The sequence below is a fragment of the Pangasianodon hypophthalmus genome, chromosome 19 (genome assembly GCF_027358585.1).
Source record: "Pangasianodon hypophthalmus isolate fPanHyp1 chromosome 19, fPanHyp1.pri, whole genome shotgun sequence".
Lineage (NCBI taxonomy): Eukaryota > Metazoa > Chordata > Actinopteri > Siluriformes > Pangasiidae > Pangasianodon > Pangasianodon hypophthalmus.
This window is the reverse complement of record NC_069728.1, coordinates 10,948,564-10,974,458: the sequence shown is the minus strand read 5'-3', so window position 1 is coordinate 10,974,458 and position 25,895 is coordinate 10,948,564. Positions and strand designations below refer to the sequence as shown.

Here is a 25,895-nt window from a genome sequence, read left to right as displayed (position 1 = left end):
GAAGGAGTCTGTATCAGCTGGAAAGCAGTCTACAACTCCTGTAAACGATCTAAAAGTTCTAAAACTTTAGAAACTGATCAATCCTGAATCCCACACGCCTCGATGCATTAAATGTACATACAATATAAAAATAACAGAGTTACAAAGCCTGTAGTGCATTATACACTTTACAGTATATGGCCAAAAGTATGTGGACACCTGACCATCACACTCACATGTGGTCCTTCCTCAAACTGCTGTCCATTAGTTCCAGTAAAGATTTCCCTTCACTGGAACTAAGAGGCCCAAACATACTCCTGCATGACAGTACCCCTGTGCACAAAGCGAGCTCCATGAAGACATGGTTTGTCAAGGCTGGAGTGGAAGAACTCGAGTGTCCTGCACAGAGCCCTGATCTCAACCCTGCTGAACACCTTTGGGATGAACTGGAACACTGACTGCACCCCAGACCTCCTCACCAACATCACTAATGCTCTTGTGGCTGAATGAACACAAATGAACACAAATCCTCACAGTCACTGTCCAGAATCTAGTGGAAAGCCTTCCCAGAAGAGTGGGGGTTATTATAACAGAAAACGACGGACCAACTCCGTGTCAATGCCCATTGTTTTGGAATGTTTTCCATATACTTGTGGTCATGTAATGTGTGTTCAAGAAGGAGCCATTTTGGATGCGGCCCAAGACTTTGTCTGTGTTTTGGTTCTCCGTCCACTGTGCGGCGCTGAGCCTGACTCACAGCCCTACCGCAGCGCGCGCTCCTCTTGCTTTCATGGCTGCAACTCGTTGGATCCGCCTTTATGATTGTCGGTGCAGGAAAATAACCCTAAGGTTATAACTGAAATTATGCAAAACAGCACAGTGTACTTGATCATTAATGCTGTAATAAGTTATTTTAACCATTTTTTGATAGATGTTTTAAAAGGTACTAAGCTATAACTGCATTTATTTTTGTAAACATGCACACACCCTTATGTGACTGCGTAGTTTTTTTTAAGCGCGCGAATGACAATAACTTCATATTCAGCTTCTAACAATACAAAAAGTCATGCTTTCGGTATTTTATTGTTGACAGTAACACCTGTCCCAGTAGACAACAGCTTTATAAATAGAGAAATGGGATGATGGATGTTATATTATTAGTTGCAATCCGCGCCAAAAAGCTTCAGAATGAAGCCTGTTTACTGCAGATGCACATTTACTAAACAACATGACAAGATATGAACAAGTTCATGAAGTAGTGAAATGGGCAGGAATATCGCTAAGAAGGCCATGTGGGTTTTTAAAATAGATTTTTAAGAGCCACTCCTGAATCTGGCGGGAAAGCTCTATGGGAATGCTTTGTTACATGTCAGACAAAACTGTTTTTAGCTTGTTTTAAGAATTATTCTGCTGCACCGACTTGATCGTTTATAATCCAGTATCAAGAGCTGTAGAGAACTAGATTATTTTTATTTGGTCCTCATATAAAGCAGTGCTGTTTACTCATGTTAATATTCATGCATATGTGGACTTACTGGAGTGTGTTTATTCTCACTCATAAGTAAACAAACATATGACATGACTTGACCATTGAAACTAAAATAAAAGATGTGCTATATATATAGTTTAATCGCTGATATTTGGAAAAGCGCGCCATTTTCAGAATCATAAAAGAAAAGCCACATATTTGCACAGAACACAGACCTACAAAGCTTTTCAAATTTCCCGCAATTTGCTGATGACGTTGAGGCGTCGGATTGGCTGAGGCCTTCAAAAGGAATTAAAGAGCCAGCACGAGCCTCGCTCTGATTGGCTGGACCGGATCGAGCGCCAAGAACGAAATAAAAAGGAGCAGCTGGAGCAGATTCAGTCACTCTTTTCCCTCCACTGTATAGGTGTCGCAGCTTCTTTTATTTATTTTATCTTCTCTTCTTTTTAATTTTTTTAAAAAAACTCTCGTTACCTCCTTGTGTTTTTACATTAAGAGCCGCTTTGTAGTCTATTTTGTTTTGCTTTAAACGTAACAATGCTGTCCACTCGCTCACCTCTCAAAAGCAAGAATGAAAACGTTGTTTCCACTAAGCTGGGGAGCATGTCTCTGGGAGATAAAGAAAACACGGTGAGTAAATATGTAAATATGATATTCATGCATTGCATAAGTTACTTATCTCTCTTGCACCAGTTCTTGTTGAATCAGAAGTGGAGGGAAAAATCCTTTTGTTGAAGCTGAAAGCTAGCAGAGTGAAAGTTTTAGGATTTTGTCTAATTTTGACTGTTTTATTTGTGCAGCCTCCAAGTTTGAACTCGACACGAATTCTGGCCTCCAAAACGGCGCGTAAAATCTTCGAGGACTCTGAGGTGAGTAAAACTAACCCGGTTTTACACTGAACTTTACCGAGTTAACGCGCCCTTTACATGGGTTGGGCGCTCAGCACACCGACTTAACAAAGATTTCTACAAAATAAACCGTTTAAACCTGTGAAACAACCATGTACTCCTTTGTCAAATTATCAAACATCAAGTGAGGTTTGTAAGTCCAGTAGATAGGATTAGAGAGAGAGAAGCTAACAAAGCCAACAGCTGACATTTTGGCGGTAGGAGTGCTAACTCGCTAACTCGCTAGCCTATTGTGCTAACTAGCTAGCCTATCGTGTTAATGTACACGACGACAAAGCTGGAGCAAAGTGACAACACTAACTAACAGATGTGAACAAACGTGTTGGGTTTCTACAATAGAATAAAAAGACTGGAAGGAACTAAAAGGAACTGTTTTAAAACCACGACATTCACTACATGTTGAGACGGTTATAAGTTGGATATAAAGAGATGTACATTAATTTGCACTTGCTAATCAGGGTCTTTAAGCCCCCAGATTTCAGGCCTTAAATCAGGGGTCTTCAGTTTTATCCACAAAAGGTCAGTGTGCCTACAGGTTTTCGTTCCAGCTATATAAGATGTACACTTGATAGATGATTAGAGATCATGATTAAACTGAAGAACTGGTTAAACAAGTGGAATCAGGTGTGGCTCCTGCTTGGTTGGATTGAAGACCTGCAGCTACACTGTCCCTTTGGGTGAAACTGAAGACACCTGCTGTAACACTTTATTTTCATTACTAACTTATCTCCTGGATAAATTTCTAAAGTCTATTGTTCTCTTGTTCCAGGAAAAGCCAAAAGCCAAGAATGCAAGTGTAGAGGAAGAGCCTCTCCTGAAGGAAAATCCACGTCGCTTTGTCATCTTCCCCATTCAGTACCATGACATCTGGCAGATGTACAAGAAGGCTGAGGCCTCTTTCTGGACAGCTGAAGAGGTAGATGTCTTGTCCTGTGTTTGGAATGGGGTTGGGTCCAAATCTCCTGAATATTCCTTAATGTTGAGGTGGCTTTGCTCACATCCCCTTTCTCCTCCCCCATAGGTTGACCTCTCCAAAGACCTCCAGCACTGGGAGTCCCTGAAAGATGAGGAACGATATTTCATTTCTCATGTGTTGGCGTTCTTTGCTGCAAGTGATGGCATTGTCAATGAAAATCTCGTGAGTTTAGAGGCCATTTTGTGTCTGCATGTATTTCAATTTAATCTTTAGCATTTTGAAACATGGCTCTCATTGCATGTTATGTTTTCAACACTAGGTGGAGCGCTTCACTCAGGAAGTCCAAGTGACTGAGGCACGCTGTTTTTATGGTTTCCAAATCGCCATGGAGAACATTCATTCTGAGATGTACAGCCTGCTTATTGACACGTATATCAAGGATCCAAATGAGAGGTAAATTCCCCAAATCCGTACATGCTAGGAGGGCAATGATGAGATGCGCAGGGGTACGGACCTCAGCTAATGATGGGAGCTGAGTGCTGGTGTCTGACTTCAGATCAGTAGGCACGTGGTCAACTGACTGAAGGACACCAGCATGAAACTGTCGCCTTTACTGAGCCCTTCCTGTGAAAATTTTAAATGGGTGTTTGGGGTAGACTTTGTGGCTAATATCTTTTTCATCTGCAGAGAGTACCTCTTCAATGCTATTGAGACTCTTCCTTGTGTGAAGAAGAAGGCTGACTGGGCCCTCAATTGGATTGGCAACAAAGATGCACAGTATGGTATGTGTCAACAACTTAAATTTATTTTTAGAAACTGGGAAATTTTCTGGGAATTGAGTTATCACCAGTAGGAGTGGGTTTAATTATTGATAATCAGTTTTTGGTGTTTCTCCAATAGATTTGCTGAGGAAGGGCAAGCATAATTCTAGGAAGAAATTCACATAGGATATAGAAATTTATATCACATGCTACAAAGTAAAGGGTGGATAAAGGACTATTTATAAAATAATAATAAAAAAAAAAGCCCAGTCCATCACTTGCTACTGTCAGCACTGTAAAAGTATTGACTCGGATGATTTATTATGCATATCTTGGACCCAGTAATTTGCTGGGGTGGTACATGATCTGCAGTCTGATGGGTTACAGTGGCCTTGGGGCAGGAAGTGTTGCAGCTTCTTTCAAAAAAAATTTGAAAATGCAAATTATTGATGAATGGAAAGCATTTTCCACAGTGTGTAAGCCTTAAGTTACAAAAATGCATAAGCCCGCTTGAAACCACAGGAGATCTTCTAGCCTTTTAGATTAATGTAAACTGTTGTGTGCTCTGCAGGTGAGCGAGTGGTGGCCTTTGCTGCTGTAGAGGGAATCTTCTTCTCTGGTTCTTTTGCTTCAATTTTCTGGCTAAAGAAGAGGGGCCTTATGCCAGGCCTCACCTTCTCCAATGAACTCATCAGCAGAGATGAGGTAGGTGGAATGCACTGTAATACAAATGGTGCCAAATGTAAATGTTGTGTTGATGTGCAGTGAACTGACTAAATGTTTTTTTTGGATTTCAGGGTCTTCACTGTGACTTTGCCTGTTTAATGTTCAAGCACTTGGTGAACAAGCCTTCAGAAGCAACAGTCACGAGAATCATTAAGAATGCAGTTCAGATTGAGCAGGTATTTACATGCAGATGCACATGATGAAACTCAAGGTGTTATGTACTGTGCTTGAACAGCGCTGACCTTTACTCTTTTGCGGTCCACAGGAGTTCCTGACCCAGGCTCTGCCAGTTAAACTGATTGGCATGAACTGTGACTTGATGAAGCAGTACATTGAATTTGTGGCTGACAGGCTGATGTTGGAGCTGGGCTTCAGCAAGGTAAGAAACTATATTAATATAAACATGCTGATTGTTATGAAACAGCTTTTCAGGTTTGCTGGAGATTTAGGGCATTTTCACACACTAATTAGTTTCTAGATCCTGAGTCACTGAAATTAACACTTATTTTGTTTGGTTTTACATTGTGCACACAAGCCAGAAAGCAAAAAAAGTTGGATATGGGGCTGAAACCACATGGGTCAGGACTACAGCAAAGCAAAAATGTTAAATCTTTAACCAAGTGTGAATTGAAATACCAGCACTTGGCTGATAATATAGAAATAACTGACATAATTTCAAAGTAATATAATTTAAATAATTGAAAGAATAGTGTACCATATCCAGCATATTTTTAGTTCAGCATTTGCATTAGATATGCCCAGCACATCATATTCCTGCTCATCTCCACTTCAGCCCTGTCTTCTCTTGGGCTCAGTTTACTTGGGTAATTTTGTACCTCTAAAATTAACACATTTGAATTGTGTCCTGAAATCCCTCATCTCACTGCAGTCAGACCAAGTTCGCTTGGAACTGAACTGCAGCGTTCACTTACTCACTCTGATCTTGGATCAGTTATACTTGGGGGAGGTCCAGAATGATTTGTTCTCACACTGAAAGGCAACTGTACTGTGGTTCAATTAAAACTGCCTAAATGTATATGTGAAGTTAAAGGTGCTGACTTTTTTAGGAAAAAGTGCGGACCTGACCTGGTTATCTGAGGGTTGTTGACATGATTGTGTTTTATTTTTTCTTTAGATCTATAGAGTAGAAAACCCATTTGACTTCATGGAGAACATTTCCTTGGAGGGAAAGACCAATTTCTTTGAGAAGCGAGTGGGAGAGTACCAGCGCATGGGCGTTATGTCTGGGCCCACAGACAACACCTTCCGGCTTGATGCTGACTTTTAAACTGAGTAACTGGACATTTGTAAACATTAACACTTGAAGAGGTGGTGCTCCCTTGATTGCCTCCATATTTTGCTCCCAACGTTGTCACTCAGCAGGACTGTAAAATGGTGCAAAAATCTAATGTACATTGTTGCTGTATGATTTATTTTTTTTAATCTTTTGTACCTAAATTCAGTTAAGCCCATTTGTTTTTACTTGAATTGTAAATGTGTGTTTGTTTTGTTTTCTAAAGGGCTTGAGCAGTTGGGAAGGGATTATTTATAGCTTGCACAAATGCCATATTTACTGCTTTGATGTACAAATTGCTTCTGCTTTCCCTTAAAACCCCAGTCCTGTTCCTTTACCTAACTGCTTTCCTCTGAATGCTATTGAATGTAAATAAAATTCTGATAAATAAGAATAGCAGGAGAACTTATGGTTTTTTTTTTTTTTTAAGTTCTTTTTGGAAAGAATATAATTATATTCCCACCACCCCACACACATACATACTTAAGGACCAAGTGCTCATACAGTACCACCAGTGTTCATTTTCATCACTAAAATCATTGCATGGTAGCTAAAGACTCCAGTCTTGTAGTTTCTGCATTTTTTTGTGCTGAATGACATGCCTGACTTACAGTTTCCCATTATTCCAAATGCAGCCAAGGTATGTTTCGCATCATGCAAACCTGCATGCCATTTTTGTAGGTGGATTTTGTCGAAGACTTAAATTGAATTATAGATCTGAGCTGGTCAAGTTGAGAGTTTAACACTCTCTGCCATAAAATCTTAACCCACCCAAGGTGTTTTAAATGCTGAACTTGATCAGGCCACACGCGCAATAAAGCAGGGTATCCCAACTAGGGGTTTGTGGTATTATAATTGAAATGTCAATGTCAAATTGGGTTAAAGTAACTTTTTTATTTAAGTCTTATTCAAACTTTTTATTGTAACCTCACAAGTTTAAAAAAAGGTCATTATCTTGTATAACATATTGTGATAGTTCTAAGCATGTGAAGAGTAAAAATAATCTAGTGTTAGCTAGGTAATTTGTTCTTTGTGGCTAAAAATGTCATTTCTACAGCTCCTTAAAATCAAGTGATATGTTGTCAGTAAAAGTAAATCAGTGGGTGAACATCCAAGCATAGACGAGGCAACAAAAGTTCCAAAGCAGGAAGCACTGTATAGTGAGGAATATTTAAAATTTGCATTAACATGCACAGACAGTAAGAAGGCCAAACCCTTCCTAAGTGTGTGAAATGTTTAGAGCAACAAGTGAAAGTTTCACTTAACTGTAGCCTGCTTGCAATCTCAGGGGGTACTTAAGGCAAAGAATTTAGTGTGAAGGGGTTCAGCTGACAAAAAAAACATTTGGGATCCCCTGCAATAGACCTTAGAAATATAGCACAAGCTAGCTTTCATAGGTGAAAGGGTATGTGGTATAGAAATTTTGTAGAAAGTTTAATACATCTGTAATAAACAACAAATTACATGGAAATTTCCAAAGCCCTCCATGTATTTATAGCTGTTGTTATCTGGGGCACTCATGGCATGAGCTGAAGCAGCCAAACTTCCCACCCCACCACCCCCAATCTAAGGGTTATAAACACATACTGCACATGAATGTGTACTTTGACCTGAACAAACAGAAACAACAACCATTCCTTTCCTACATAATTTGAGACCAGAAATTCTATTTTGCCTCAATAAGTCACTTACCAAATGAATAAATGTGAAACCTACATTCACAATTAATACATGATTAACTACAGTATTAAAAAAACCCAATAGCTATTTAAAGACTTTTTTCTGCACAGTAATATACTGTTTTGATGCCATTTTCTGTCGTCTGTTTTACACTGATGGAAGGTGGAATGGCTTGAAAGAAGTTGTAAGTGTGAGTTACAGCACTACGTTTAACAGGCAGCACAATGCCATTGGCTACAAATCATAAGTGAGAGGTCTTGTTCTGGAGCCAGCGTGTCCGACCCTGTGTGTGCAGTAACTGACTGCACTATAATGAGGAATATTTATATGGAAATTCCTGATTAGCATGCCTGTCAGCATTGTGTCATCCTTAAAGTTTATGCTTCTGATGACAGCTGCTTCAGCTGACACAACGACACACACAATAGACCTTGTTGAGACCATATGTCACTGGTGATGACACAAAACAGGGAATGTATATAAATGATTTGGGTTTACGCTAGTAGCATAGTAAACTATATTGGGTAGCAGTGTATGTCAGGTTCTGTGCAGCTGCACAGCAAAATATTTTTAGATAATAGAGATTAAAGAACTATTATAATATTATAATAATTACAATACTAAGCACAACATTGCAGACACTAAAATCTAAATGATTTATTGACTGATTAATGAAATTATTGATTTATTTGTAAGCTCATTCATTTGTTACAAAACAATAAGACAAATATACACTATATGGCCAAAAGTTAGAGGACATCTGATATCACACAGGCCTTTCCCAAACTGTTGCCCACAAATGTCTTTGTGTGTTGTAGCATTACCATTTCCCTTCACTGGAACTAAACCTGTTCCAGCATGACAATTTGTCCTTGTGCACAAATTGAACGCATTATTTGCCAAGGTTGGAGTGGAAGAACTCGAGTTTCCTGCACAGAACCCTGACCTCAACCCCACTGAACACCTTTGGGATGAACACAGACTGCACCACAGGCCTTCTTGCACAACATCAGTGCCCAACCATCACATATACATTACAGCACAGTGAAATTCTTTTCTTTGTATATCCCAGCTTGTTAGAAATCTGGGGTCAGAGCTCAGAGTCAGTCATGATACAGCACCCCTGGAGCAGAGACGGTTAAGGGCCTTGCTCAAGGGCAAGCAATAGTGGCAACTCCCGACCTCTGATCAGTAACCCAGAGCCTTAACCTCTGAGCCACCACTGTCCCCTGCTTTTGTGGCTGAATGAACACAAATCCCACAGCCACGTCCAAAATCTAGTGGAAAGCCTTCCAGGACGAGCGGAGGTTATTATAACAACAAGTGTGTGTGGGTGTGTGATTGGGGCAGGGCTATGCTCAGGTTCGTGTGGTCACAATAGCTCAGTTCAACTGATTTCTGTGTCTGACTCATTTTAAAATACAATCCTTGCCATAAGTTAAGAGAGCTCATTGGTTTTGAGAGCTCATTGGTCTTCATATTGTTTGTTTAGGTGTGTCCTCTAACAAACTCCGGGGCCTTCCAGGAACAGGTGTATTTATATTGAAATCATATAATGATTTATTTGCACACAGATGGAATCTACTCAACTAATTGTGTGACTTGGTTGCACCAGCACTAATTTAGGGCTTTCACACCAGTGGAGGTGAACACTTATTCCATCCCAACGTTTAAGTTTTTTATTTGTATTATTATTTTTATTTTTAATACTTCTGTGAAATATGGTGATTTTTTTCCTCCCAATTCAATATTATGGACTATTTTGTATAGATTCATAAGTCTCAATTAAGTCCACTAGAGAGGTTACAATGTGGAAAATTTCAAGGGGGTGAATACTTATGCAAGTCATTTAAATGCCCCACTGATTGCAGCCCACCTCAAGACAGAGTCACAAACAAGTTGGTCAACAAACCATTGCCTCTAACTCTATAAATGTTAAAAATCCATTTGTCACCAACAACTGCCGCGTTTCAGATTAGGGTCTGGTAGGGCAGGAAGAGCAGCTGTTTTAAACAATCTAACACCCCATACATGCCCTTTTAAGGACCTCAGTTCCCCCAAATGCACTCATGCTGTAGACCACTTATTCCACTTCAGAACAACAGACTATTCAAGATATTTATAGCTCACAATCTAGTAAACAAAGCCCCCAAGATCTTACTTTATTCACTGTGCAAAATATTTAAAAGGACACGTTAATAAACATACATGCACATATAATGCCAACATTTGCTTTTACATGTCTTGAATCTTACATCACATATATGGAGGAAACTTCTGTCTAACATATTTACACAGCAGCCATGTTAAAAATGAACCCGATGCCTGTGGTATCGTTCTGAATATCATCAGCCACACGGAGCCTGATCAGAGCTATTCTGATGTGTCATTATCACTTCGAGTTCAAGGGAATCCTCGAGGATTGTGCTCACTATCTATCTGTGTATCTAGTGTGAAAATGTTCTAAGTATAGTGCCTCTAAACCAGAGGATGAGACTTTGTGTCACACATAATCCGACTATGGCACAGCCCGATGGAACACAAGTCTATTGAATAACTCTGGTCCATTTCAATAGCACTGCGTAAAGGCACATCACACAATTAAGCTAATTAGAATTAATCAATGTTAAAATATAGGCTTGAGACCATAGTCTTTTATCTGGCATTAATCAATGGCATATTAATGACAACAACGTTCTGGGAACCTCTGCGATATAGAGAGACTAACACTAAAAAAGTCCTTGATTATGAAGGATTATCTCAAATACATGGACCATCATTTGCTTTATTTTGCAAAATTGACTATCTGTGATTACTTCGATGTGTGATGATTAATCTTCAGTATGTATTATTCAAGTTAAGAAGTGAAGCCTAAATATATATATATAATATTATTTTATATATATAAAATATTTTGTAAAATTCAATATTTCTTTAAAATATAATATGGAATCCATGGTATGCAGTCTTGTAAAGTCTCACACTCTAAATAGAGCAAAAAAGCCTGTATCTTTTCCTCATAGGGTTTAGCAAGGAGAGACTGCTGACGAATAAGGAGCTGACAGTGGTCAAGAGCTTCGTTAATGTGCACCCAAGGACACCTGTTACACGCCATGGCCTTAAAAGGACACGGCAGAGCCAATCAGAATGCAGCAGCTCCACGCTGTCCAGAAAACAGTTGTGAAGGAGGGACAGAGATCTTCATCCATCCCCTTCCATTCAGCCACCTAAACCCCACCTCAGCTGTCTGGCATGTTTTGGGCCCCATCACACATGCCATAGGAAGCACTGCACAGCGCTATGCATTTGCTCCCTTGGCTGGTTCCTTAACTAGACCTGAAACATTTATCATTACAGCAAATCTCCTCTCACTCCCACTTCATATTTTCATATGAACGGACAAAATTTAAACTAAAATGTTATATCTGGATTTCTATAAAGCTGCTTTGTGAAATTGTCCATTGTTAAATTTGAATTGAAACAGTGACTGCAATATTAGGCTTGTTTATTTATGCAACATTTGAGTAGTGTACATGAGATTGCATCATAACCCTATCGGCACCAATGCAAATATGCAGATTGAAACTTATATATATTATAACATGGATAAAAAAACCTGTCATGATTATTAAACACTACATAGGCTGATCCATTATATTTTAATAAAAATACACTCATACAACTTCTGTGATTGGAACATTGAAATGCTGAAATATATAATTTTTTTCATACAATACATAATTAAACCACTAATAACACCATGTTTAACTCTTAACTAACATCTCTTGACTAACAATAATTTAAATGAATGAACTGGGAATAGTGTAGGCTAAGTACTACAGTCTTCTCAAGTTTTACAGGCAAATAAAGGCACCAATTCTGCCACAGGGAGGGACTCTCCACTCCTAAAAATCACCATTCCATTTTAGTAGATTCCTGTCACTGAAGATCGGGTACTGCATTCCCTTACTAGTGGGCCATTTTTCAACAGCTCTTATTTAGGCTTGTGTGAATACTTGAGCCCGCCCCTGGCCCCCGGCCCCCTGCTATATTTAAGGAGCATCCCTCACACTCACCCTCTGTCCCAGTGGAAACTCCAGTCTTCCAGTACAGCTTGGTAAGTGCCTTGTGTTTTATTTTCATGGACTACCACAGGGAAGAGGGAGATGAACAGGGTTAGGATACAAAACTTAGAGATTTACATGGTGAAGATGGATCAACTCTCATTTTTATTATTTGATCACATAACTAAGCATCTCTGCTTATGAAGACAGGTAGTGAAATTTGGTGGGAAACTCATCTTCTGTAGGAAGCCAAGTTTGATTTCATTTTCTAGAAATATTCAGTAAGAAGTCTGAAAGGAAAAGTTAAGTCTGTTGGTTGAAGCTGTTCTTTTGGCTGTTTTGACAACCAGTTAAAATCCATAAATGTCGAAAAGAGAAATTAAATTCAAGCGTTCAATTCAGGTATATCAAAGAAACAGAACAAAACAAAACCAAAAAACCAAACAAACCACACACACACACACACACAAAAAAAAGAAATGGAGTCTGTTGGCCAGTGAAGCAAAGGGAATTAATGGTTGTGGAGAAGAGTTACTATGTGTAGAAAGCTGAGCCAGGACCCTGCTGTCACTCATCAGCTGACAAGCTCCTTCATTTGTGAAATAGCTTCAGATAAGGGGACTCTGCAGGTCAACCTATTTGTGATTACACGAACTAATGCTTAAAACAGTATTCTGCTTAATGATGAAATCGTGATGCTTGACTGGACAATGCAGCCGAAATTTTCCACTTTTATTGATGTATTTGACTTTTTTTTTACTTTAATTTGTTTTTAGTCATTTTTTTTAAATTACTTTGTGTAGCATATGTAAAACTTTATTCAGGTTGTCCTGTGTACACTAAAGAAACAGGCTTCCCCAAAAGGAGATACAGTGATAGTGGTGAGAATACCATATACTTACTGTTATTTATTTCTTTATAGACCAACCCAGAAAAAAACAATCATGTGTGACGACGACGAGACCACCGCCCTCGTGTGCGACAACGGCTCTGGTTTGGTCAAGGCTGGGTTTGCCGGTGATGACGCTCCCCGTGCCGTCTTCCCTTCCATCGTTGGAAGACCCCGTCACCAGGTAAGTCAAATGCACAACACAATGCAGCAAAAACATACACTCAAAAGTACATATTGAAACACTGACTCATGCTTGCCTGTATTAAAGAGCAAAAGACTCAGTGATTCCTGATGGATGACTTCTCCCAACAGGGTGTGATGGTGGGTATGGGTCAGAAGGACAGCTACGTTGGAGATGAGGCCCAGAGCAAGAGAGGTATCCTGACTCTGAAGTACCCCATTGAGCACGGTATCATCACCAACTGGGACGATATGGAGAAGGTGAGTGTCAGTTAGTCAAAGACCTCAAGACACAAACACTGACTAATTATTATAACAAATCAGAATTAATTAATAACACAATAGCTCTTCTATTTGTTTTGGGTATTGGTAGTAGACTTTCTAATTACTAATAATGACAATGGAGGAATATAATTTATGCATTCTGCCAGTCTTAGCTAAATGCATGGCAAGTTTTTACAAATTTTATTTATTTATTTTTTTACCTTTGTCTCAGATCTGGCACCACACCTTCTACAATGAGCTGCGTGTGGCCCCTGAGGAGCACCCTACACTGCTCACTGAGGCCCCCCTCAACCCCAAGGCCAACAGGGAGAAGATGACCCAGGTCAGTAGAGAGTACAGAGTACACTATAACCCACCTTCACCTTCAAATAGACTTTTGACACTCATGCTTCACTTTAAATTCTACTCTAAATGACCAACATCCCATTTGTTATAGATCATGTTTGAGACCTTCAATGTCCCAGCCATGTATGTGGCCATCCAGGCTGTGCTGTCCCTGTATGCCTCTGGCCGTACCACTGGTCAGTATCTCCAGAAATAATCCCTGAAAAATAAAGCCCTTATTATTATTATTATTATTATTATTATTATTATTATCTGTTCGTATATTGACATGAGATGTACACTCTTTTCCACTGCTTCACAGGTATTGTGCTGGACTCTGGTGATGGTGTGACCCACAATGTCCCCATCTATGAGGGTTATGCTCTCCCCCACGCCATCATGCGTCTGGACCTGGCTGGTCGTGACCTGACTGACTACCTGATGAAGATCCTGACTGAGCGTGGCTACTCTTTTGTGACCACTGGTTGGTATAGTTAACAGAATTTTAACAAATTCTAATTATTCTCTTCAAATTAAGTCAAAACATAAGAATATTTATGAAGAATGATTAGTAACATACCTTAGAATAGTTTATTGGAATAGACTAATTTACTAAACATCAGTATTGCCTTCATTAGCTGAACTTGTGTAGTTTCTCACTAAAATATGCCCTCCATAGCTGAGCGTGAGATTGTGCGTGACATCAAGGAGAAGCTGTGCTATGTCGCTCTGGACTTTGAGAATGAGATGGCCACCGCTGCATCATCCTCCTCCCTGGAGAAATCCTACGAGTTGCCCGACGGCCAGGTCATCACCATTGGCAACGAGCGTTTCCGTTGCCCCGAGACCCTCTTCCAGCCTTCCTTCATTGGTGTGTCTTGCTTCTACAGTGCACTCATTTTGTCCCACTCTGCCCTCTGCTGTTGACATGCTTACTAAGCCCAGTACAACATTTCATCCAGGTTAACTACATGCTTTACTGATGTGCATTTACCTCACAGGTATGGAGTCTGCTGGTATCCATGAGACTGCCTACAACAGCATCATGAAGTGCGACATTGACATCCGCAAGGACCTGTACGCCAACAACGTCCTGTCTGGTGGTACCACCATGTACCCTGGTATTGCTGACCGCATGCAGAAGGAGATCACTGCTCTGGCCCCCAGCACCATGAAGATCAAGGTAAGAGATCAAGTGACTGAATGAAGCCAGAAAACCAGTCTGAACCTGTTCTGTGCACACTCTGATGATGTTTCTTCCTATTTCCAGATCATTGCTCCCCCTGAGCGTAAGTACTCTGTCTGGATCGGTGGCTCCATCCTGGCTTCCCTGTCCACCTTCCAGCAGATGTGGATCAGCAAGCAGGAATATGACGAGGCTGGCCCCTCCATTGTCCACAGGAAATGCTTCTAAACGCCTATCCTATCTGTCCAGCTCTCCCCCTGTCTGCATTTGTACTGTTTCGATTACTGTATATACATGTTCTATTGTAATAAAGTTAATTACCTGTAACAGTATTCAAGTTTCTCGTGGTCTTTTGTTGATGAAAAGGTGTTTAAAAACATTTTAGAAAAAAAAGTTTGCAAGATCAGTGCAGCAGGTAGCATTGCCATGTCACAGCTCCAGGGTCCCCGGTTTTATCCTGAGCTTGGGTGACTGTGTGGAGTATTGCATAATTTCCCCACGCTCACATGGGTTTCGTCTGGGTTTTCTAGGTTTCCACTCCCTGTCCATTTTGCAGGACTAAGTGTCAATGTGAGTGTGTGTGTGTGTGTGTGTGTATGGTTCTCTGCAACGGTCTGGTGTCCCATCTGGGGTGAATATTCTCCTGCTTTGTGCCTGGAGAGCCACCATGACCCTGACCATGATAATAAGTATTAAGGAAACTAGTATAACTTACCAGTTTTGGTCAGACCAAGCTGTATTTTTCACCAGGGAATGCAATATAAGTGTTCATGTTTTATGCACTTTTAATGTAGAATATTTCTATAAGCTTATATGTTTATAATGCATGATCTGTGTGGTTTTTCTGTTAAAATACGGTTTATTTGAGTAATGTAAGGAACTTCGTAAGAATAAAGATGAGTGAAAACAGGGGCAGTTGCAGGCCTTGCGTCCTTTGCACTGCGGGCTGAGGAGATGAGCTCGGTCGCTTAGCAACAGCGCATTATTCCGGAAGAGAGGAGGAAGAGCGTCTCTCCTCATCCTCATAGCCATTTCACTGATACACATTACACGGTAAGGTCTTATTTTTCCTCTCATACAGGCTTCTTTTAACAAGCACAAATCCCAATCGTCGTTTTGATCTTTAGAGAAAGGGGAAACATCGCGCTTGGGTAGCTTTCCTCGGCTCCTGTTTGCTGAAGGTGGAGCAGGATGGGAGGAAAGCAATGTCGTCAACACTGCGGTGTACATTCTCATATTGCATGTCTGCTTCAGACTAAAATGTAACATATGTTTGAGAAAATAACAATAGATGCAGTCTGACACACGGGAAAATGTGCATTTGTATTGTTTGTGTGCTGTTGAAAAGAAAGTGTCTTTTGAATCATAACAAAACAGATCAGACTTTAGATTTCAGGGATAGAAATGTAGCTAGATCGGCAGGTTACCAGTAAAATGGGCATGTTGTGATCGAGCCTGTGGTTTGTTCGCGTGCTGTTTGCTGTGTGCATGGTGCTGGGTGCAGTGATGGGCTCGGTGGTGTGGGCGCTGGTGTTGAGCATGGCGGCGCTGGTGTGCGGGCGGAGCGCGCGCGCTGACGCGGACATTGAGCGGCTTCTGCACGGGGTGATGGAGCAGCTCGGCATCGCGCGACCCCGCGAGGAGTTCACTGCTCACCAAGCTGCTAATGTAGCAGGCCCGCTCAGCATCCAGGGTAAACACACACACACACACACACACACTCACTCAAACACACTCACTCACACACACACACACACACACTCACACACACTCACTCAAACACACACACTCACACACACACACACACACACACACACTCACTCACACACACACACTCACACACACTCACCCACACACACACACACTCACCCACACACACTCACGCACACGCACACTCACTCAAACACACACACTCACTCACACATGCACACTCACTCACACACACACTCACACACACTCACTCACACACGCACACTCACTCACTCACCCACCCACCCACACACACTCACTCACTCACCCACACACACACACTCACACACACTCACACACACTCACTCACACACGCACACTCACTCACTCACCCACCCACACACACACACACACACACACTCACTCACACACGCACACTCACTCACTCACCCACCCACACACACTCACTCACTCACCCACACACACACACACACTCACACACACTCACCCACACACACTCACGCACACTCATGCACGCGCACGCACGCACACACTTACTCACACACACATACACACACACTCACTCACACACTCACTCACACCCACCCACCTACACACACTCACTCACACATACGCAACTGTAGGGTTAACAATGAACATTATAATATTCTAAGTATATAAATAAATATACTGTAATAACAATCACTGTCAATAGGCCCTGTTTATAGGCCTGTTAAACCATACCGTTCTGTTGAGCTCATTTAATTTAAGTCAAAGACTAGATGTGTCCAAGTATTGACCATTATATTATAAAAAGAAATAACTCATAATTTTTTTTATAGGAAACATTTCTTAAGGCAAGACAATGTGGGTGAATAGGGTCATAAAAAAAAACAAAAGACACCTTCAGTAAACATCTTCAGTCTTTGCAACTAATTTTTGCATTGGAGCTATTTTAAAAAATTACACTTATTCATGCAAATGAGGTTTGTATTATTAAATATGCATAAACTTGCAAACTTAATAAAACAAAAAAAAAATACTCTTGATCTGCGACTGGACTGGCATTCTATCCAGGGTGAATTCTCCTGCCATGCTGAATCTCCACCGCAGCCTGACCAGGATAAAGTGGATACTGAAGATGAATGAATGAATGAATGAATACTCTTTTGATGTTGTTAGAATTAAAATGTTTATTTCACTGTGAAGACAATTTCAGGAGAAAGACTTTTACAGAAAACTTGAAAATCATTTCTCATTTCTTTATTGTTTTGCCAAGAAAATACCATGCACTGTTAAAGTCCATAAATATTTTGACAACAGTATACAGGAATTGAATTAGACTGTTGGCTGCTCAGGATGTTCCATGGCCAGGTGTGTATTATTCCTTCATTATTTCACTTACAATTAAGCACATAAAAAGTTTAGAGTGGTGGTATTTGCATTTGAAATCTGTTGCTGCTAACTCCCAACATGAAGTCCAAAGAGCTGTCACTGCCATTGAAGCAATCAATCATTATGCAAAAAAAAAAAACATCACAAAAACATCAGGTGTGGCCAAAGCAACTATTTGGTACTTCTTAAAACGAAAGAATGTACTGTTGAGCTCAGGAACACCAAAAGGCCTGGAAGACCAATGAATACAACTGTGGTGGATGAGAGAAGAATTCTTTCCCTGGTGAAGAAAAACCGATTCATGACATTTGACCAGATAAAGAACACCCTCCAGTAGGTAGGTGTATCTGTGCCAAGGTCAACAATCAAGAGAAGACTTCACCAGAGTCAATACAGAGGGTTTACTACAAGATGTAAACCATTGATACGCCTCAAAAACAGGAAGACCAGATGAGAGTTGGCCAAAACATCAGTTCTGGAACAACATTTTATGGAAAGATGTGAAAAACCTGAATGATGGGAAGTAAAGTGTATGTAGAAGGGAAGGAATTAATTAATTATGTTTTGGAAACCCCAAATGATAAGGGTCAATCATATTAAAAAAAGGTTTAATAACAAAGAGAAAAAGTATGCTCCAGAGATTAATTTATACATTTATTGTGATCTCTGTTATTTTAAAACAACAATGATCTAATTAGATCTAACATTTTTAAATGAAACTTTTGCATTTTGGAACACTTTCTGAGAGAACGGAGAACAGAGACAAGATACTTTCAATCAAGATTTTGTCTTTGACACATATACTATATTCACTTGCCAACCGATTTATTAGGAACACCTGTACACCTGCTCATTCATGCAGTTATCTAATTAACCAATCATGTGGCAGCAGCACAGTGCATAAAATCATAAGGTCAAGAACTTCAGTTAATGCTCACATCAACAGAATGGGAAAAAATGATGGAAAATGAAGACTTTTGTGGGAAGAGTAAAATATCATCTGTTTATAGGCTGATTTTATGTTGTATGTCAGATTTCTCTGCACGAGGAGTGACTTGCTGTTTCTAATTTGCTTGCGGTGTGATGTATAGTGTATCAGGTTAAGTAGTCTGTGCATGTTAGTAGTTTTCTTCCTTTAAATGAAGCCTGTTTGATCAGGGATGTTTTACTACTATACCCCACAGCTTAATTAAGCAATATTGCATGAGCAAGGGTGCTGTTATACTGAATATCAGCAAGGCTGTGATTAGCCTGCAGGCACAAGACTGCTGGCCTACAAACCCTGGAATGTACCGGTGCTGTTATACTAAATATCAGCACTCTTGGAACTCCACTTGTGCAATCAAATTAGTGGACAGGAACTAACTGTTGTATAATGTGCCTTGTTAACTGAATGTTCTGGAGGGACTAATTTCTTAGTCTTTGGCTGTAAACGTGGTTAATTCTGTCTGCGTGTTAAGTTATGGAAGTGTGTTTCCACTAGGTGGTGCTCATGAGGGACTTCAGCATCTTGGCCCCTACGGGAACATCCCTAATATTGTTGCAGAACTGACTGGGGACAATGTCCCAAAAGACTTCAGCCAGGACCATGGATATCCTGATCCCCCTAACCCATGCCCTCTGGGAAAAACAGGTACAGATGAGTCTAATACCACCTGCCAAATCCCACTGAAATATTATGCTTGAAAATTATTATTATTATTATTATTATTATTATTATTATTATTATTATTATTATTATATACTCACCAAATAAGACATCACACAGTAATAATCAGTTTAATTTCATTTAGTTTTTTCACTGTTCTGCTCCATCATGCTAAGTTGGAATAAATAAAATAAATTGTATTTATTATAATAAATACAAAGTGTGCCAAGAGTACTAAACCTGTACATCCACAGAATGTCTTATTCTTCTATGTAGCTTTTCTTCTTAAACAGACATGATGATTTTTTTGTTGTTTTTTAGCTGTTGATGGGTGCTTGGAGAATTCGCCAGACACAGCCGAGTTCAGCCGAGAGTTTCAGAAACACCAGCACCTCTTTGACCCAGAGCATGACTACCCCTCACTGGCCAAATGGGTGCGTTACAGCGTGGATAACTTGGACAGAGAGTCAAGATTAGCATCTGGTTAACATCTGGTCTTGGAAGAGCACAACACAAATCTCTAACTGGAACGTAGTTTATATGCTTGAGAATATTAACTGAAATCAGTAAAACTTTATTGATTATGTTAAAAAGAAAAAATTCTAACCTTTTAAATTTTGGTTTTATTGAATTTTGAAGTGGAGGATTAATTCCAACCATTTTTATTTTAGTTGAGAAAAAAATGTAAGAAGTTACTTTTTCTACTAATCACTGACATTTGATGTTTTGATTGTGCTTCCAGAATAAAAAGCTGTTGTATGAAAAACTGAAAGGAGGACCAAAAAGAAGAAAAAGGGTTTGTTATAATCTTAACCTTTCATTACCTGATATAACGATATGTGAGATGTATATGAACCATTAATAGGGCTGTTATGGAGTCATGGTGTATGATCGGATGGATTACTCTATATGTTTACCTGTTCATTTTTTCCCCAAGTTCCTTACTCCAGCAGTTTTCATCCCTTTATGTGCCTTACTGCAACTTCCCAAAAAAACTTCACAAAATTTGCTCAGAGTGCTGCCTTTCCTCACACCACTCTCTTTCAGCTTATAATGACATGATATCTACTAATAATATAAGAGATTTTATGGACGGCATGTTTTTCTAAAAAAGAACTATTTTTGTTATATATAATAGAATGTGCAGAGAGACTTGTGTCCAAAAATTCTGTCCAAAATCAAATTTTTCTTTAATTTTCACTATAGGCTTGTTTTTTTAACCGAAAAATTAATACAGTCATAACACAAAACCATGATATTTTTAGACTGGGTGATCATACCATGAAAATTTAAAACCAAAACACCCCTGCCCACACGACAAGTTTGTGCTGGTATCATGTTAAGAAAAAAGCTGACAGACACCCCTCTGTTTTCTGTTTCAGAGCACCAATCCATATCTGATGGGACAGAGACTGGACAATGTGGTGGCTAAGAAATCTGTGCCACATTTCCCAGAGGAGGAAGAAATGGAAACCACTACAAGACAAGTCTGAATGTAATATTATAACAACAGTTGTTTAATAGAGTTGTTGTATCTATCAGTGCATGTTAAAATTAGAACCAGTAAACCTGAATCATGAGATGAAACTGATGAAACTGAAGATAGTGATCACTTAAAATGTACTTTTGCGTGACATTTTTTTTTGTTTTAAGAAAGTTAAATAAAACAAACATGATCATGTGCAAATTTTTTTGATGTGTGTGTTTTCAAAAAGTTCTTCTAAAATGTTGTAATGATCTTTTTCAATACGGCACATCCGGTACTTGTTATGCAGAGATGACCCCTTTACTTGATCACATCACATTTGTCATTTCTGTTTCAGTCCCCAGTTGTTCTGATCTGTTTTTCAGTATATTACTACAATGCAGTATAGTCATGTTTAGCCATTCTAGTATTCTACGCCATGCAATAGTTGTGGCTTTATAAATCTATGGGGAAAAAACATTGCTTAATATTTTTATGTCAAATCATTTGTATTATGAAAGGAAAAGAGATTAAACAATTGGTATGGAAATGGATTTTAAATCTGAACTTTAAATGAGCTGTTTGTTACAGTCAGTAATGCAATGGTGTGAGTCAGTGATATAAGGCTTAGGAAAGTAAATCATGATGAGATGACCAAGGAAAAGCAGACAGTTTCGGGTGGATTTATTGTTTGTGTATGTGTTGGTTTGATATATATATATATATACAGTACTGTGCAAAAGTCTTGGGCACATGCAAAGAAATGATGTAGAGCAAAGATGCCTTCAAAAATAAAGAAATTAAATGTTTCTACAATAAAAAAAATGCTATAAAGAGCAGTAAACAGTAATAAATGAAACAAAGTCAATATCTGGTGTGACGATCCTTCGCTTAAAAAAAAAAAAAAAACAATAGTAGTCTCAGGTACAATCTGTGCAGTTTTATAAGGAAATGAGCTGTAAATGAACCAGACACAGTTCTTCTGGAGACTTTGACTGTTACACTTGCTTCTTATTTTTGCAGCAAAACCCAGCAGCCTTCATTATGTTTTTTTGTCTGAAAAGTGTCTCTTATGTAATATGCTGCTTTCATTACTGGCTGCTTTCTTTACTGGCATACTGGCAACATTTTTCTGTAACATTTGCTGGAAAACTAAAGATTGGAAATCTAAAATGTTCTTGTACTGAATCAATAATGTAGAAGTCATACAATAAAATAAAACCTAGAAGTCATAAAATAAAATCTATAACAAAGTTTGGACTAAAAAAAAAAATAGGGTGCCTAAGACTTTCGCACAGTACTGTACACACACACACACACACACACACACACACACACACACACACACACACATATATATATATATATATATATATATATATATATATATATATATATATGTGTGTGTGTGTGTGTGTATATATATATATAGATCCCTGACTGTTTGTCCTTGCATGTAGAGCCTTTATATATTTGAGGAGGCAACATTTTTTTTAAAACATATTTTTAACAATTTTCTCCAGTTTTCTGTTTTCTCAGACACTTCACTGAACTAACTTTTGGAATCCTCCGCCATGAATTGATTCAGGGTGTGTTGGAGCAGGAAAAACACAAAACATGCAGCACATGAACTGAATACTGGAACTGAGACTCACTGGAAATTCAGCCCCGACAAACGAATCACAGCACAGAGACTCGTGAGTGGAGTGGAGAGTGGAGTGCAGTGGAGTGGAGAGTGGAGTGGAGTGTGGAGTGTGGAGTGGAGTGTGGAGAGTGGAGAGTGGAGTGTGGAGTGGAGTGTGTAGTGGAGTGTGGAGTGTGGAGTGTGGAGTGGAGTGTGGAGTGTGGAGTGTGGAGTGGAGTGGAGTGCAGTGAGTGGAGTGTGGAGTGTGGAGTGTGGAGTGGAGTGTGGAGTGTGGAGTGTGGAGTGGAGTGTGGAGTGTGGAGTGTGGAGTGTGGAGTGGAGTGGAGTGTGGAGAGTGGAGTGTGGAGTGTGGAGTGTGGAGTGGAGTGTGGAGTGTGGAGTGGAGTGTGGAGTGTGGAGTGTGGAGTGGAGTGTGGAGAGTGGAGTGTGGAGTGTGGAGTGGAGTGTGGAGTGTGGAGTGTGGAGTGTGGAGTGTGGAGTGGAGTGTGGAGTGTGGAGTGTGGAGTGTGGAGTGGAGTGTGGAGTGGAGTGTGGAGTGGAGTGTGGAGTGTGGAGTGTGGAGTGGAGTGTGGAGTGGAGTGTGGAGTGGAGTGTGGAGTGGGGTGTGGAGTGGAGTGTGGAGTGGAGTGTGGAGTGGAGTGGAGTGCAGTGAGTGAGAGGCGCATCAGTGAGCTGCATGGGGCAGGCTGAGAGGAAGGCGTGGGCTGCCTCTGCTTCCTGCCCACTTTCACTTAAAACGCCTCGCAATTTCTCTCAGCCACGATATGAGCTGTGGATACTGAAGCTTCACTTTACTTTTGTGTTTTTCAAGGCTACAGATACAATTATCCCGACTGAACTGCACTTTACGCAAAAGACCTGCAACTGGCAATTCACAAGGTAAACAAACAATTATAGAGTCTTGATGGAAAAAGTGTTTTCAAGTTCATCACCAATGTTTTTAATTTTTTACTGGAATATAGTTTACTGGAAGCTAATAACTGAAAATGTGAAGGGGAATTGTTCAGATTTGTTTAAGCTTTCTAAATTATTATTATTATTATTATTATTATTATTAATAGTAGTAGTAATAGTAGTATTGCTGTTGCTGTTGTTGTTGTTGTAAAATGTATTATTAAAATGGTAAGAGTATTGCTCCTATATGATTTTACAGAAAATACATTCCTTTTGCCAGATGTTTTTATGCATTTATACAGATTATAGGATTTTTTTAAGGTTTTTTTTTAGGAGCTGAAATGAGGATTGTATGTGCAATCAATATATATATATATCCAGACCTGGTTAATATTTCTGTATAAGCAGTTTTGCTTTCTGTACCTGTTTACATGAGCAGATGGCGAAAGAGGCATTGTTTGCTGTGGTGCTGGGTCTGTGGCTACTCTGCAGTCGTGTGAAATGCTGGAGCAGCACTGGATTTCAAGGCGCTGTTCCTCATCACACTAAACTCAGCGCAAACTCCTGGGAGCAGACAGCGCAGCCTGCGCCGAGCTGGGCCGCCACGGGAACGTCTGCGCATGCGCCGGCCCAGGAGGTGCTCGACTCCAGCCAGGAGGCTCTGCATGTGACCGAGCGCCACTACCTGAAGCGGGACTGGTGCAAGACGCAGCCGCTGAAGCAGACGCTGCAGGAAGAGGGCTGCATCAGCCGCTCCATCATCAACAGCTTCTGCTACGGCCAGTGCAACTCCTTTTACATTCCGCGGCACGTCTACCAAGAAGAAAGCGCCTTCCAGTCCTGCTCGTTCTGCAAACCAAAAACGTTCACCATCGTCACTTACACGCTGATATGCCCGAGTCAGATCCCGAGAATCAGACGGAAACGCGTGCGGCGCGTCAAACAGTGCCGCTGCACTTCCATAGACCTGGATTAATACTGATCACCAAAAGCTTTTTCTTTTCCATATGGCTGATTAGTAACACTACACACACACACGCAAACACACCCACTCACCCACCCACACACACACACACACACATACACACACACACATACAGTCCATGATATACTGTAGATTTACTTCAGTGTCCAGAACAGCTTTTAGTTAAGCTCTGACTGGAGCTTGAATACACTCTCAGAAAAAATAGGCTCACACTAAACTCTCCCTTTTCTTGTTGATGGAGTGGTGCCCTTAAGAACCTGTCTTTGTACTTTTAATACCTATTTTTCATCTGGAAACATGGCTATAGTGTAGCTTTATGGTTTTATGGTTGATTGATGATTTATGGACCTAATGCTCATAATTTTGGAGTAAAGTTTTACACTACATGCACCTTTCTAGGTAAAAGATACACACAAATGGTGCACCCTTGAGGGTATCACCCCAGCAAAAAAGAAAGGTACAGTTTAGTCCGCCTTTTTTTCTGAAAGTGTACATGTAAAGAGCAAATTGTGCAAAATAGTCACTGACTGTTCATAACACAGGCTATTAATTTAACCAGTATATTAATTCAGCAGTATTAGTGTCTTTTAGGAAATTACCACCATTATTTATCATGGGGGTCTATTGGTGCTCCCCTCACAGGCCTCACATTATTCTGATCGCTGTGCAAATGCAGCCTCTGTGGGCCCTTTTGCAGTTTTATGAAAATGCAAAAGTCTGTTCCAGGTCCCTTGAGAAATGAGCCCTAGGTATTCTGTTCCACTTATTCCTCCAGCTGGGATGCTCTTATGCCACTGTAGCTACTGCCATTTCTGCTTGGATTTCTTAAATGGTAAATGGTAATACCATAGCTGGCGTAAAGTCAGTGGTCTGGTTCTCTAACAAGCCTTAAGAATTTTCATTTTCTCGAATGAAAATGTGTGGTGGGTTTTGCAGTGCATGCTATGCTTTCTGTTGCACAAGCGTGGCGTTTAGTAACACAGATGTGGGCCATGTTTTGTGTGCAAAGTTTGTATTCATCAAATGTAAATATACAGTATTCCAACAATGAGTGAAAAATCCTGTCAGTCTCCACTATGTGGATGAACACTTCCTGAATGATGAAAAGAAAAGACTCATTTGTGTATATAATGTATTGTAATAAGTCTGAATGCTGAAAAAACAAAATGTATTTTTTATTTTAATTAATATGGATATTTATTGCCTTCAGTTTTATGTTTGAATTTCTGAACTAAACCTCTCATTGCTACTAAAATCTGATTCATCCTTCCCAAACAGCATCTTTAAAATAAAAGCTTTTGAAATTGATAAGCTAAACAGAATTTCCATGTTCAAATGTTTATTTTATGTAAAATATCATGAGACTATGACTTTTTTATGCTGTGATTTTATTTCAATGTTTTATCCATCAATACAAGTGTTCCAAAAATACAATATACTCAATATGCAAAATAAAGATATCTTTTGTTGTCTGTAGCAATTTGTGGGTG

General features: G+C 39.8%; 4 protein-coding genes and 1 non-coding gene across 6 annotated transcripts; all 5 read left to right on the top strand.

Annotated features, from left to right (window-relative positions):
* Window positions 1–1,793: 1,793 nt before the first annotated feature.
* LOC113532384 (ribonucleoside-diphosphate reductase subunit M2) lies at window positions 1,794–6,467 on the top strand. The gene is made up of 10 exons (XM_026923771.3): window positions 1,794–2,098; window positions 2,269–2,337; window positions 3,146–3,292; window positions 3,398–3,514; window positions 3,612–3,745; window positions 3,980–4,074; window positions 4,625–4,758; window positions 4,851–4,955; window positions 5,045–5,158; window positions 5,915–6,467. The coding sequence occupies exons 1-10, from the start codon at window positions 2,006–2,008 to the stop codon at window positions 6,065–6,067; spliced, it is 1,161 nt and encodes a 386-aa protein (XP_026779572.1). The 5' UTR covers window positions 1,794–2,005; the 3' UTR covers window positions 6,068–6,467.
* On the top strand, window positions 3,775–3,914 carry LOC113532436 (small nucleolar RNA SNORD94). The gene has a single exon (XR_003403344.1). It is a non-coding gene; the product is annotated as a small nucleolar RNA SNORD94 (small nucleolar RNA).
* A 5,261-nt stretch (window positions 6,468–11,728) lies between the features above and the next one.
* Window positions 11,729–15,016, top strand: actc1a (actin alpha cardiac muscle 1a). Its single transcript, XM_026922788.3, has 9 exons — window positions 11,729–11,870; window positions 12,740–12,890; window positions 13,022–13,150; window positions 13,386–13,496; window positions 13,611–13,695; window positions 13,821–13,982; window positions 14,178–14,369; window positions 14,500–14,681; window positions 14,769–15,016. Exons 2-9 carry the CDS (start codon window positions 12,762–12,764, stop codon window positions 14,910–14,912), a joined length of 1,134 nt encoding a protein of 377 aa, XP_026778589.1. The 5' UTR covers window positions 11,729–11,870; window positions 12,740–12,761; the 3' UTR covers window positions 14,913–15,016.
* A 586-nt stretch (window positions 15,017–15,602) lies between these two features.
* Window positions 15,603–21,103, top strand: LOC113531858 (neuroendocrine protein 7B2). Of its 2 annotated transcripts, XM_026922791.3 has the most exons (6): window positions 15,603–15,737; window positions 16,189–16,377; window positions 19,252–19,401; window positions 19,738–19,850; window positions 20,159–20,212; window positions 20,799–21,103. In XM_026922791.3, the coding sequence occupies exons 2-6, from the start codon at window positions 16,191–16,193 to the stop codon at window positions 20,907–20,909; spliced, it is 615 nt and encodes a 204-aa protein (XP_026778592.1). In that variant the 5' UTR covers window positions 15,603–15,737; window positions 16,189–16,190; the 3' UTR covers window positions 20,910–21,103. The 2 variants fall into 2 exon arrangements, with proteins under 2 accessions (XP_026778592.1, XP_053098199.1); XM_053242224.1 differs by lacking the exons at window positions 15,603–15,737; window positions 16,189–16,377 and adding an exon at window positions 18,526–18,792.
* A 2,187-nt stretch (window positions 21,104–23,290) lies between these two features.
* grem1a (gremlin 1a, DAN family BMP antagonist) lies at window positions 23,291–25,881 on the top strand. Its single transcript, XM_026923388.3, has 2 exons — window positions 23,291–23,405; window positions 23,860–25,881. The coding sequence occupies exon 2, from the start codon at window positions 23,860–23,862 to the stop codon at window positions 24,394–24,396; it is 537 nt and encodes a 178-aa protein (XP_026779189.1). The 5' UTR covers window positions 23,291–23,405; the 3' UTR covers window positions 24,397–25,881.
* The last annotated feature ends 14 nt before the right edge of the window (window positions 25,882–25,895 follow it).